The sequence below is a fragment of the Borostomias antarcticus genome, assembly GCF_949987555.1.
Source record: "Borostomias antarcticus genome assembly, chromosome: 21".
Classification (NCBI taxonomy): Eukaryota; Metazoa; Chordata; class Actinopteri; order Stomiiformes; family Stomiidae; genus Borostomias; species Borostomias antarcticus.
Window position 1 is genome coordinate 17,612,321 of NC_140254.1, and position 12,111 is coordinate 17,624,431.

Here is a 12,111-nt window from a genome sequence, read left to right on the forward strand (position 1 = left end):
CGGGGGGGGGCGGGGGGGGGGCGCACGGTCAGGGAGAGAAACATCCACACACCCTCTCTGCCTTCACAATCCGTGCAGTTTTACAACGTGCTAGGAATTCGCTTTCGGGCGAGGTGCATTACATTTAGACAACATTGGACAGGGTGCAGGGACGAGACAGGACAGTGCAAAGACAGGACAGTGCAAAGGCTGAGTACAAAATGCTAGTTGCAAATAAAAAGGATAAGATAAAGAAAATAATAATGTACAATGTACAACAGACTCAGGTCTGGTCAGGTCAAATTCAGACTCAGGAGGTGTAACACTCCAACCCAACATACAAAACCAAAAGTGTCTGATTGACATGATTTTCTATAAATCGGCCTTCAGTCCTACAGGGGTGCACTGACACACCAGGAGGTGGAGCCACAGAGACATATTTTCTATGTCCTGCCAGTGCTATATCCTGTTTGATAGGATACCGTATCAGTACACCAGATACGACCCTTGGGTTTGGTGCCAGTAGCACACAACAACTAACAACATCCTGTTGTTTCTCAGCTGATCAGAAAAGTTAATTTTGCCAGTCCAGTTTGCATTACAAGAACAAAACACGCAGAAGCTAGTGTTGATATTCGAGCAATCAGCCAAACACAGACTGCACCATCCTCAAAGTCAATATTTTGGCATCACATGGACACACCACCGCCCTGAGCGGTGTGTCACACGATCAGCCAGAACTACAGAGTAAACACGTCCTTCTAGAAGGTTCTCACCTCCCACGTTCCCTTTGTATCCGTTGTAGATGTCTTTTAGCCGCCGGTAGCGGAAGGCTAGTTTCCTCATCCACTCCACCCCCCCCTGGACCCCCGTGGTGGCCCCCGAGGGCCCTCCACTTCCGGGGCCGTTGAAGCCGTCCGCCAGGAAGTTGTAGTTGCTGGGGGGATAAGAAGGACGTTAACGGACAGCGTTAGTGGCGCCTGCCTGGTGTGTTGTGCAAAAATCCACTGTACGACAATAAAAGTTGTTTTTGTTGTTTGTTTGTTTGTTTGTTTTTGTTTGTGTGATGTGTCCTATTTGGGCTGTGATAACCGGAGACCCACCTCAGATCCTGGCCGTTGTCATCGGAGGCCACGTCTTCAACATGGACCTGGTCACACTCCTACACAAAAGGGGGAATCGTCCAGAAAAATCACACACTGATCAACGTTTATATCAATAACACCCGCTTATCAATCACACACACACGGACACACACACAGCTTTCCCTCAGGGCTTCGCCCCAACACCCGACCCTGGCAGACGACGCCCGAGCAAGGGGGAGAGAGGGGCGGGGCGAGGTGGTCTGGGACGATCTTTCTGCCGTTACCTCCAGGTCGTTGAAGAACAGGTGTGTGTCGGCCAGCTCAAAGATCAGCTCCTCCATCTGCAGGCCGAGGTTGAGCACGGTGGCCGGGTCCTACACAGCAACCGGCAGCACACAGGACAGCTCATGTCAGCGGCTGAATCCGCCCCACGGTTCATTTCAAAGACTTAAAAGAGCACTTCCCCGATTCGCAATTGGCTTTGTATCATTCCAAAACCTGCAGTATGTTACAACAAATGTGATTTTTTCTTCCCTCAGTGTTCCCTGGGCCTAGTTTTCATGCTTTAAAAAAAAAAACCTCCATTAATTATGTCAAATGATGAATCGATGATAAAAAAATAAAAAAAAGTCACTCATCAGCTTGTGTAGACGTCATTGATGTGCGAAGTAGTGTCTGATTGGCTGGTGGTGTGACGTGAGACGAACCTTGCCGAACTTCTGAGCGAAGGAGCCGGTGAGGAGGGAGTGGAATATGATGATGGTCTCGTCCAGATCCCACAGAAAGATGCGCTACATGACGGAAGGAAGTAGGAAACCGTCAGTATCTGAAAAAGGCCTTGTTCTCATGAGACATGATAATGAACATTCGAGCATGATGTGAGACCCTCTGTCACGTATAGAACCAGTCACGTGACCACCCTGTCACTGTCACATGACCCAGTCACACGAGCCAATAATATGAGGCCATCCGTGGCCCATGCGTACCTGTGGTGTAGCCTCATGTTCTGGTGGTCAAGGCACACAGACAGATGTAGGCTGGTGTGTGTGTCACTGACTGAGTGGTTTTGTTGTGTATGTGACTGAATGGTTTTGTTTTGCTGTGTGTGTATGTGTGTGTGTGTGTATGTGTGTGTGTATGTGCATGTGTGTATTTGACTGACAGAGTGGTTTTGTTATGCTGTGTGTGTGTGTGTGTGTATGGTTGTGTTGTGACAGTGGTTGTGTTGTGCTGTGTGACTGAGTGGTTGTGTTGTGACTGAGTGGTTGTGTTGTGACTGAGTGGTTGTGTTGTGTTGTGACTGAGTGGTTGTGTTGTGACTGAGTGGTTGTGTTGTGACTGAGTGGTTGTGTCGTGTTGTGACTGAGTGGTTGTGTGGTGACTGAGTGGTTGTGTCGTGTTGTGACTGAGTGGTTGTGTGGTGACTGAGTGGTTGTGTTGTGTTGTGACTGAGTGGTTGTGTTGTGACTGAGTGGTTGTGTTGTGTTGTGACTGAGTGGTTGTGTGGTGACTGAGTGGTTGTGTTGTGTTGTGACTGAGTGGTTGTGTCGTGTTGTGACTGAGTGGTTGTGTTGTGTGTGTGTGTGTGTGTTCCATCTCGTGGTCACCTCCAGGTCGGTGTCGGTGGCAGGAGAGTTGTCAGACTTCTTGTTCTTGGCCTTTGCTTTCCCGGCGGAGCTCCGGCGTCCCGCGTCGTCCTGGTCCCTGGCGCCGGTCGGCAGGGCCACGCCCGTGGGCAGGGCCACGCCCGTGGGTAGGTTCTCGTGAGGGCAGGCATCTGAAGAACAGACGTGATACACGACATTAACACACACACGATCAACACAAAAGCTGCTCTTGTATCTGAATGGTGATGGAGCCTTTACCTAGCTTATTCAATCTGAGCAGCAGTGTTCTGGGTCACATTATATAGATATGACGACATTAAAAATACACCAAGAAAACTTGTGTATGACTAAAATCATTGAGCATGAACACAATATAGTTAAAAACGTATTTCCATTGTGGTTTTCTCAAAACAAAAACAAACAAACAACAAGCAAATAAATAAACAGAAAAAGGGCGGAGAGCAGAGCCGGAGTGTCGGGACTCGAGGGGGGGGGGGGTTGTCGGTACCTGTGGTGCTGGGCAGCCCGGCTGAGGCGCTGCCCTCTGTCTTGATGGCCGGGTAGCCGGCCACGCCCACGCTGGCGCCGTGCCCGTCGCTGTTGGGCAGCCCGGCCGGCACGTAGCTGGGGGGCGGGGCGTAGTACTGCGGGAACTGGCTCTGTCCCAGGGAGTTGTAGTTGCCGAACTCCTGGATAAACATAGAAGGGAGGATATTAGCAGGATGAGACCAGAGATCTGTGCGGAGGGAAGGAGGGAGAGGGGGGTTCTGCTTCTGAGTCGCTAGGCCGGCGTGTGGCGCCCTCACCTGGTGAGCCGTGGAGGCGGCGGCGGTGGTGGCGGCGGCCGTGGAGGACGGCAGGTTCGTGTACACGCTGGACGTGGTGAAACTGGAGCCTGGGGTGGGGGAGAGAGCGCACAACGGGCATGACGGACAACACATCCAGCCACACCAACCAAAACCAAAAACATCTCTTGTACTTCCCATGATAAACGACTACGGTAGCCATTACTCAAGTTGAGGAGAGTCTTCCTCGCACTTGGATTTCACACGTTATTGAAGTAGTAAAAAAATTGTCAGCAGGGGGTGGATCCTTCTGCTGCCTGGTTTGTGGAGAGCGTGAGGTGAGGTGAGGTGTGTGAGACAGGTAAAGGAGCTGCTTGCCTTGGCTGGGGTATGAGTAGTGCACCTGGCCTGGCTGTGTTGAGGTATATGCAGTGCTGAAGCTGAGAAACCCAGGCTGGCCAACAGAGGGCGCCTCAGGCAGCCCTGTCTCTGTCTTAATACCAGGCCACATAGCACCTGAAGATAGAGAGAGAGAGGGAGGGAGGGAGGGAAGTGGCAAAGCAGAAAAAGAAAAGGAAGAGACGGTGGAAAAAGGAGAGTTAGATAAAGAGACCGATCTCACACTCGGGACGAGTGCTGCTCTTGTCAGAGATCTCAGGGCGTTTGAATTAACCAAGCGAAAGCGGGGCGTGGCTTCGTAAGACAAACAGGGGCGTGGCGCTGGGTTAGGAGCAGGTGGTGTTAGGCAGGGCTGTAGGGAGGAGGGGGGGGGGGGGGGGGGGAGAGGGAGGACTGACCGAAGGGTGGCAGGCCGTAGGTCTGTCCCGACTGGGGGAAGGTGGTGTAGACGGTGGACTGGGCCAGAGGAGGGAACACCTGGCCGGTATAGGACGTCACCGTCGGGCTGAGGAGAGAGAGAGTCGGGGGAGAGAGAGGGAGAGGGAGGGAGGGAGAGCGAGAGAGAGAGAGGGAGGGAGATAGAGAGAGAGAGAGAGAGGGAGAGAGGGAGCGAGGGAGCGAGAGAGATGGAGGGAGAGAGAGAGAGAGGGAGGGAGAGAGAGGGGGGGGGGAGAGAGGGGGGGAGAGAGAGAGAGAGAGAGAGGGAGGGAGGGAGGGAGAGAGAGAGAGAGAGAGAGAGAGAGAGAGAGGGAGCGAGGGAGAGAGAGAGATGGAGGGAGAGAGGGAGCGAGGGAGAGAGAGAGATGGAGGGAGAGAGAGAGGGGGAGGGAGGGAGGGAGGGGGAGAGACGACAATCAGACTAGCTGGAGGAAAACAAACATCTACAAGACAACGAAGGAAGCCTTCACAGCTTTGCCTGAGACGAACATCTCCGTAGTCCTCCTCATTGACCATCTCGAGGTACATCTCTGTGTACGCTATGGGGGACCAGCAGAGACCCCCCCAGGTACTCACCTGCTGCCCTGGTACATCTGGGAGGTATATTCAGACGCCGTCGTTGTGGTGAGCTCTTTGCAGGTCACAACTGGACATGAATGAACGAGACGGTCAGATTCAGCGTAGGAAAGAGGGGTGTTTATTACTTCAGACGTCGGTGTTGTAAAGAGCGCAGCGTTCTTACTGGGGTGTGTGTATGAGTTCATGTTGTCATCGCACGCTTGGTGATTTGACCCCGCCTCCGGTCCGGGCTGCTCACGGCTCCCTGCGATCCAAATCAAAACAGTCGACGATCACCGACTAGGAGACACTACTGTCATGTTCTCGTTTCCATATTAAAAACAGTCGACGATCACAAACCAGCACACTACTGTCATGTTCTCGTTTCCATATTAAAAACAGTCGACTATCACAAACCAGCACACTACTGTCATGTTCTCTGTCTCCATATTCAAAACAGTCAACTATCAAAGACCACCACACACTACTGTCATGTTCTCTGTCTCCATATTCAAAACAGTTGACTATCACAGACCAGCACACACTAAGTACTGTCATGTTCTCTGTCTCCATATTAGCCATAGAGATGTAGATGACCTGGATGGGGGGTTGGAACGCTCCTGGCTGTCCACTCACCTCCATCAAGCTGGGCGCTGGACAAGGTAGCGTACGAGCTGTCCTGCTCTGCAGAGCCCAAGAGGGCAGGAGGGTTCCTGTCATCGCTCAAGCCCCTGAGACACACACACACACAAAATCCATTATTTAGCACACACAGAGTTTACTGTAGATAGACAGCAGTACTGTAGCAATGAGAACAGCTATGACAGTTGATCCCTCCAGCGCTATACTGATCTACAGCCACCCGTATATAAAATACATCTGACACAATAAACAACAATATACTAAAAAATAAAATAAAAAATACAACGAAAGAACAATGTAAAGCACATCATACACGTATAAGCATACACTAGACCAACCGTTTTCCATTTGAAAAGAGGATTGTGGGAGAGCTGTCTGACTCACCGGATGTAGGTTTTTGGGGATAATCCTTATCATTCGTTTATTACTGCCCAATCAGTGGCGACGGAAGATTTTCCCGACCCAATCAGATTCAATCCAGACTACATGAAACAACAACCTAACAACCGCCCCCCACCCCCATCTAATTTATTCTGAGCGTTGTTGTTGTTTTTTCCTCTGAGAATTTAAAAGCTGTGAGGGTTCAGAAAGACAACAGGTGAAGACCAACCTTGGCTCTTTCTCCATTCCCAGGTTTAGCTCATGCCGGGCCTTCTTCGCCTGGAAAAGGAGACAAAAACAAATTACAGCTTCCTTGACTGACAGGAGATCAAACATGGTCTGTGGGTCAGAAAGCTCTTTTTCTGTGGAGACTTTCTGAGGTAGGTCTTCTGTAGGAGGCAGACTTGTGAGGGGCGGGAGGGGCCTTACCGGCAGCTCAGGAAGCTCCTGTGAGTCGTCCATGTCTGCCGAGAGACCTGACATGTCTGCGCTCTCTCACTCTCTGCTGCGTCTGGAGGCTCTGTCGGGGCCCTGCTTCGCACCACACCACAGACCAGCAACACACACAGACACACAAACACACAGAGTGAGCGAGTGGACAGGGGACTGCTTTATATAGTCACTCCCAAGGCCTGTCCACTGGTCACTCCCAAAGCTCCCTGTCCACACCCCCCCTCCCTTATCATCGGCGGGGATCGGCAGATGGATACGGTGTTGCCCACGGCAGCCAGGAAGTGGGGCATCCAGGCCCAATCCCCCGCACGAGAGCGGCAGGTGAGGCACGTGCAGGAGAGCCCGGCCCACACGCCGCTGTTTACAGTTGGATTAGCAGAACCGTGCCTCCTTACAAGTGACCTAACCTACATCTGGGGAAAACGGATTCCCCGCGGATCATATCGGAGACATTGTGTTCAGGGACGGCACAAGCTGTCGAATCAACCGGGGATCCAGGCGGATAAGATCTAACCTGGTTTCTCCGCGGCCCGCCCCTATCAGACCCCCTGCTCCAATAGCACAGCGGCTAGGCTATATAACTCCCATATAAGCGGGAAGACAAACAGAAAGTAGGTCAGGTGGGAAATTCAAAAGCGTTCTAATATGTCAGCCACTTGTTAATGGCGGGTTGGCCGTCTGCATCAGGTTGCCGGCAAGGAGCTGCGACATCACGTTTCCCAAAACCACTTACGCAACATCCACGGAAACGGACCCAGAGACCTCAAACACGTGGGTGGCAAATATTACTAACATGAACAGGTGTTAATCAGAAAAAGGAAAAAAATGGCTCAAGTGAGTTTTTCACCTGATCTCATTATAACTAGTAATTGAGTTGACCAAGCAATGGCCTGGGTATGCCATGAAAATAAAATAGGGTAATAAGCTGATATGCCTTGTGCACATCAGGCTTTTAAAAATATTGCAGAGAGCAAATATTATTACATGACCCGAGCGGGGGGGGGGGGGGGGGGGGGCTTGTCTTTATTCAGCCACTTGGTGATCATACACATTACATTCAGGAAATTGTTCCCTGGATTTCTCCCATCCAAGCCGCCCTCCTCCAGGGGAAGCCGGGAGGACCAAGTCCAAATGCTCGGTCCTGGTCAGGGAGGGACCAGACTGAGGAAACCCCTGTGCATACGGGGAGAATAGGGATGCATGATATATCGGCAATCATATCGGTATCGACCGATGTTAGTAATTTTTTAATGTATCAGTCCGATGTGCAAAACAGGGCCGATGTGAACAGCAGATAATTATTTCTGTCTAGCTGCTGTTGTGTGTGTTGTTTTTGAGGCGAAACAATGTGGTAAATCTGATTTATCTGCTTTTCCGAATGTTTTGTAAATAGAGACAGTGTTTCCATGTGTTTTTCAGTATGTATAACATTTGATTATCATAGAAACTTGTTTTTATACAGAACATATCGACATCGGTAAATATCTGTTATCGGCCATGACAGCAATGTTAATATCTGTTAACGGTATCGGCCAAAATTGTCATATCGGTGCATCCCTAGGGGAGAACATGCAGACTCTACACAGAAAGGCCCGGAGACCTCCTTGCTGTGAGGCACACGTGAGTGATTTTGGGGTTCAGTATCTTGCTCAAGGACTCGGGATCGAACTGGGGACCTTGCGATCCCCAGCCGGCCGCTCTACCTCCCGAGCTATGAGCCACCCCAGCAACACGCTCCTTTTATTCGCGCAGAAGAGCTTCCTGCAAACTGAAGACATTTGTACTCAAGACTTTTTTCCCACAACAATCAGAAATCCCAGGTTTTAAAGAGGTTTAGATCGTTTTGTCAATCTGACACACCTGAGTCAATTATAACAACAAATCACAAGACACTTAATTGACACACTTGAGACAATAAACAAAACAAATCATAAAGACAATGAATTGAACAATTAACTGAATGGGTTGGGACTGGTAGAACATAAGAGCACTATTATTATGAATGAAATAACACAATACATACAATTAACACCTACTCAAAATAAGACACAGATACTAAAAGTAGAGTCCAATGTCTCAAGTGATGGACACTCGTCTATACTTAAAATGGGAAAGCAGCCTAAGGCCTAGTGTTTGCCTGGTGACCGGCTATGTTTCACACAGTGGACACACTGGATCCACAATGACCGACTCAGTACCACTGCTGCTGCCTTGACGATGGAGGCCTGAACACGGCTGCATTAGCCCACCAGAGCAGCCGTTGATATCGATAACCTAGAAACGTGCTTAATCCCAACAGCTGCCCCCGCCCCCCCCCCCCCCCAACCTGAACACAGGCGTGCCGCCGTGACGTAACTAAACCTGACCACAGGAAGACACGTGAGCAACCTATTGCCCTAAATTGCCTCTCTCTCTCTCTCTAATATAAAAAATGTGGCTACCTGAAATCCATCTGTATTTCTCTTAGCCCTGAACCTCCCGTTTGTCTGCAGGACAAGCGACCATAAAATGAAGGGGACGAATTTCAGAGAACACCTTTCAACAGCAGCCATTTGTACTTTCAAACAGAAACACGTTAAGTTCTAAATCTGTAGCTTTGCCTTTGAGCTACTAGACCACGCATGCATGCAGTCAGCCGGCTACTAGACCCCCCCGGCCAGCAGGTAGTTGGCAGAGGCCGAGGGCAGGGATGTGCGTGCTTGTGGTGACCAAGACATTGTTTACATTGCTGGCTAATGTTACACTTTGACAAGTGACAGCTGCTGATGCCAACAAATGAAACGTATCCTAACGCTGCCTCGCAAACTGATTCGGCTAGCTATGAACTAGGAAGCACCGTTTTCTTTGTTTGTTTTCTTTAAACAAAATGCGTTGTCGTTTATGAACTATCAAGGGCAGCATGTTCTGAAGGTGAAATCGAGCATTGGAGCTAGTGCTAGCTAGCCACGTTCACTTGAGTTAGCCAATATATATTCCACTAAATCTAGATATGCTAGCTAGATACCGTCTGTCATCGTCGGCCAGCTAATGTTAGGTTAGACGTATTAGCTGCACATAATCTAGGACGGACACTCAATTGACTGCTGGTTAGTGGTCCGCTCGTTGCCCTGGCTAGCAAGCTAACGTGATTAGCAAGCAAATGGCAACGTGTAGCCAATGCTAGCCTCTAGCCAGCGTTATGCTATTCCCTCTTCTGCCGGCCAACCTTCCCAAAACTCATCACCATGGGCAAAACACTTTGAGCTAGGATGAGCAAAATAGAAAATATCGTGATGAACCTTACCATAGGGGAATGGGGATATGTGTTTTATTTGAGTAAAAGTCTTCGTACACACAGCCTGGTGTAGCTAGCTTTGTCTGTTGTTAGGGACCAGGGGATCAGTATCTGGCAGGAAACGCCACAGTTCTCAGTACTCACCGCGCGCATGCGCAGGCCCTAGCTCCATGGTAATGGCCTGCTATGGACAGAGGGGGGAGCTGTGAATGAAAAAAAAAAACTCGACTCACATTTCACAATAATATAAAGAAGCATAAAAGCAGTCGCCCTATTATCCTGCCAATCCTGGTGTTGAGATTTCCAAACGACACTGTACGTTAATGTTAAAAACAATGCTCTCAACAGGATTTATACAACCCCTTAATCCGCATGAAAAACATTATTTGACTTTATATCACACTATAAATGTATATCAAAGTATGAAAACCTCTTTTAAAACTTAAAAACTTAAATTTTTTAAGTTTTATAAATCTATTATTTACTATTATAGCCTACTTAAAATCACAATCTGTATGTATTCAGGAAAATACAATTTCATACCAAGTTAATAATAATATCTATATAATAATATATGTCTGTTACCCAGGTTTACCCACAATATAGAAAATACACAGTAATCGGCATTAGCCAGCTTAGTTACTTATCATATCCAACTTTATTGCACATTTCATACATGAAGGCAGTACCCGTGTTCGAAACAGGTTGAAATGGACAGATTTTTTTTCTGCAGCTTTCTTGAGAACCACTGATCCAAACAACTTCACAGTCTACACTGCACTTCCGAGGGTCCTGAGCAACACACCTGCCGAATGTTAACTTCCAACAGTCCTCTGGACCAGACCTAGTCTGTAGGCTAATGATTGGAAAGGCACTTGGCCTGCACCAGTCCTGAAGTGCAAATACTTGATCAAAATAAGAGTGTTAATTTCCTACCTGCTTGATGAGATGAGTTCTCTGACCAGTGACTGAGCAGAGCTAAGAGGTCTGTGGAAGGTGACATTCTCCAGGATGAGCATGTGTCGTTAGTGCAGTGGTCAGCAGTCCTGCTGACCATCTGTTCTCTGTTGTCATGACCTGTGTCTTTAATGGTCAAAAGTAACCACTCTGTTATCTGTTCTCCTATGTATAGGACTCTCCTATGTATAGGCTCCTGTTATATTAAAAATGTATTGACCTTGCCAGTACTACAGTACTATAGCCTAAGCACAGTAAGGGCCTGTTCTGCCACTAAGGTGTCTGACTCATTGGAGGCTGTATGCTGCAGTGTTCTGTGGGACTGACCCAGGATCCTGTTTGCTGTTTACTAATAAATGCAGAAATGAATCTAAGCTTCCGGCAATCCAAAGGGCAATTCTTCCTCTCTTCACTCCAATCATTAAGACATATCAACCCTTCCTCTCTTCATACTAGACTTCACTGATCTTTAAAAAAATAATCCAACAACGGCCACATCATCAGCATATTGTCATCTGTTTTGTGAGAATATGACCTTGGAAGATCAGGATGGTCTCGCCGGGAGACCCAGGTATAGAACCAGGCGGGAAGCGAAGCTGAGACAACTGTCGCAGGCTTGTAAACTTTCCTCTGTAGATTACCTATCCAGGTGAGTCTGTGTAGACGGTGTTGAAAAAGAAAGGTACATATACGATAACTGACTGCTTAACTATAGAGTGGTGAGGTGATGTCGTCATTTTGCAGGCTTTAAGTTAGCATTGCCGCCATATTGGTGTGTAGTCCAAAATCCCTATGGGAAAAAAATGAATGGGATTTGCTAAAAATGCAGAAAACAAGGTCTGTGTGTTCAATAGAGACTCAGAATGGAGTATGTTTTGTTGTGGTCCTTCCCCTCCTGCTCACCCCCATGCTTTCCCAACCCCCTACCACTGCCCCTGGACTCTCAGCCACCCCCCTGCTCACCCCCATGCTTTCCCAACCCCCTACCACTGCCCCTGGACTCTCAGCCACCCCCCTGCTCACCCCCATGCTTTCCCAACCCCCTACCACTGCCCCTGGACTCTCAGCCACCCCCCTGCTCTCGGCCCAGATCTCCCTCTGCTCCCAGTGACTCCCAGCCCTTCACTCCCTGTCACTCCTCCTTCAACTGTCACTTGAACTGTTTTCCCTCTTAATGTGCATTGTCTTGTGTTCGTTGTCCTCTTCCGTGTATCTGTCTTGTTTGTGTGTCCCCTAGTTTCACCTTAGTTTCGTCCTACTCCCTGTTCTCCCAGTCCCTTAGTGCCCACTCTAGTCCCATTTCCTAGTCCCCAGAGATCCCCCTAGCTTCCTCTACAGGCTCCGGCTTGTGTCCCCCTCGCTCCTAGGGCCCCTGCTCTCCCACTCTTCTTCCGAGCCCCCTCAGGTTCCTCCTTGTGTCCCCCGTTCTAGCCCCTCCTTCCTCCAGGGGCCAGGTGTTGCTTCATCAGGGGTGTAGAAATAGTCCTCCAGTACCTCCTCTAGTACCTGGTCCCTCCTGTCATCCCTCTCTAGTCCCCAGCCCCTAGTTCTAG

The 12,111-nt window shown here is 49.2% G+C and overlaps 1 protein-coding gene across 1 annotated transcript in view; it reads right to left on the bottom strand.

Annotated features, from left to right (window-relative positions):
- Window positions 1-9,701, bottom strand: part of eya3 (EYA transcriptional coactivator and phosphatase 3) — a 12,294-nt gene extending 2,593 nt beyond the window's left edge. Inside the window, exons 1-14 of the mRNA XM_084455331.1 lie at window positions 9,611-9,701; window positions 6,304-6,405; window positions 6,104-6,153; window positions 5,488-5,582; window positions 5,036-5,116; window positions 4,870-4,939; window positions 4,254-4,360; window positions 3,478-3,566; window positions 3,180-3,360; window positions 2,672-2,841; window positions 1,772-1,855; window positions 1,349-1,438; window positions 1,083-1,141; window positions 756-916 (exon numbers count right to left, since the gene is read on the bottom strand). Of these exons, the coding sequence (XP_084311457.1) occupies window positions 756-916; window positions 1,083-1,141; window positions 1,349-1,438; window positions 1,772-1,855; window positions 2,672-2,841; window positions 3,180-3,360; window positions 3,478-3,566; window positions 4,254-4,360; window positions 4,870-4,939; window positions 5,036-5,116; window positions 5,488-5,582; window positions 6,104-6,153; window positions 6,304-6,357 (1,291 nt within the window). The 5' untranslated portion in view covers window positions 6,358-6,405; window positions 9,611-9,701. The remainder of the gene's footprint in view (window positions 1-755; window positions 917-1,082; window positions 1,142-1,348; window positions 1,439-1,771; window positions 1,856-2,671; window positions 2,842-3,179; window positions 3,361-3,477; window positions 3,567-4,253; window positions 4,361-4,869; window positions 4,940-5,035; window positions 5,117-5,487; window positions 5,583-6,103; window positions 6,154-6,303; window positions 6,406-9,610) is intronic.
- Between the last annotated feature and the right edge of the window lie 2,410 nt (window positions 9,702-12,111).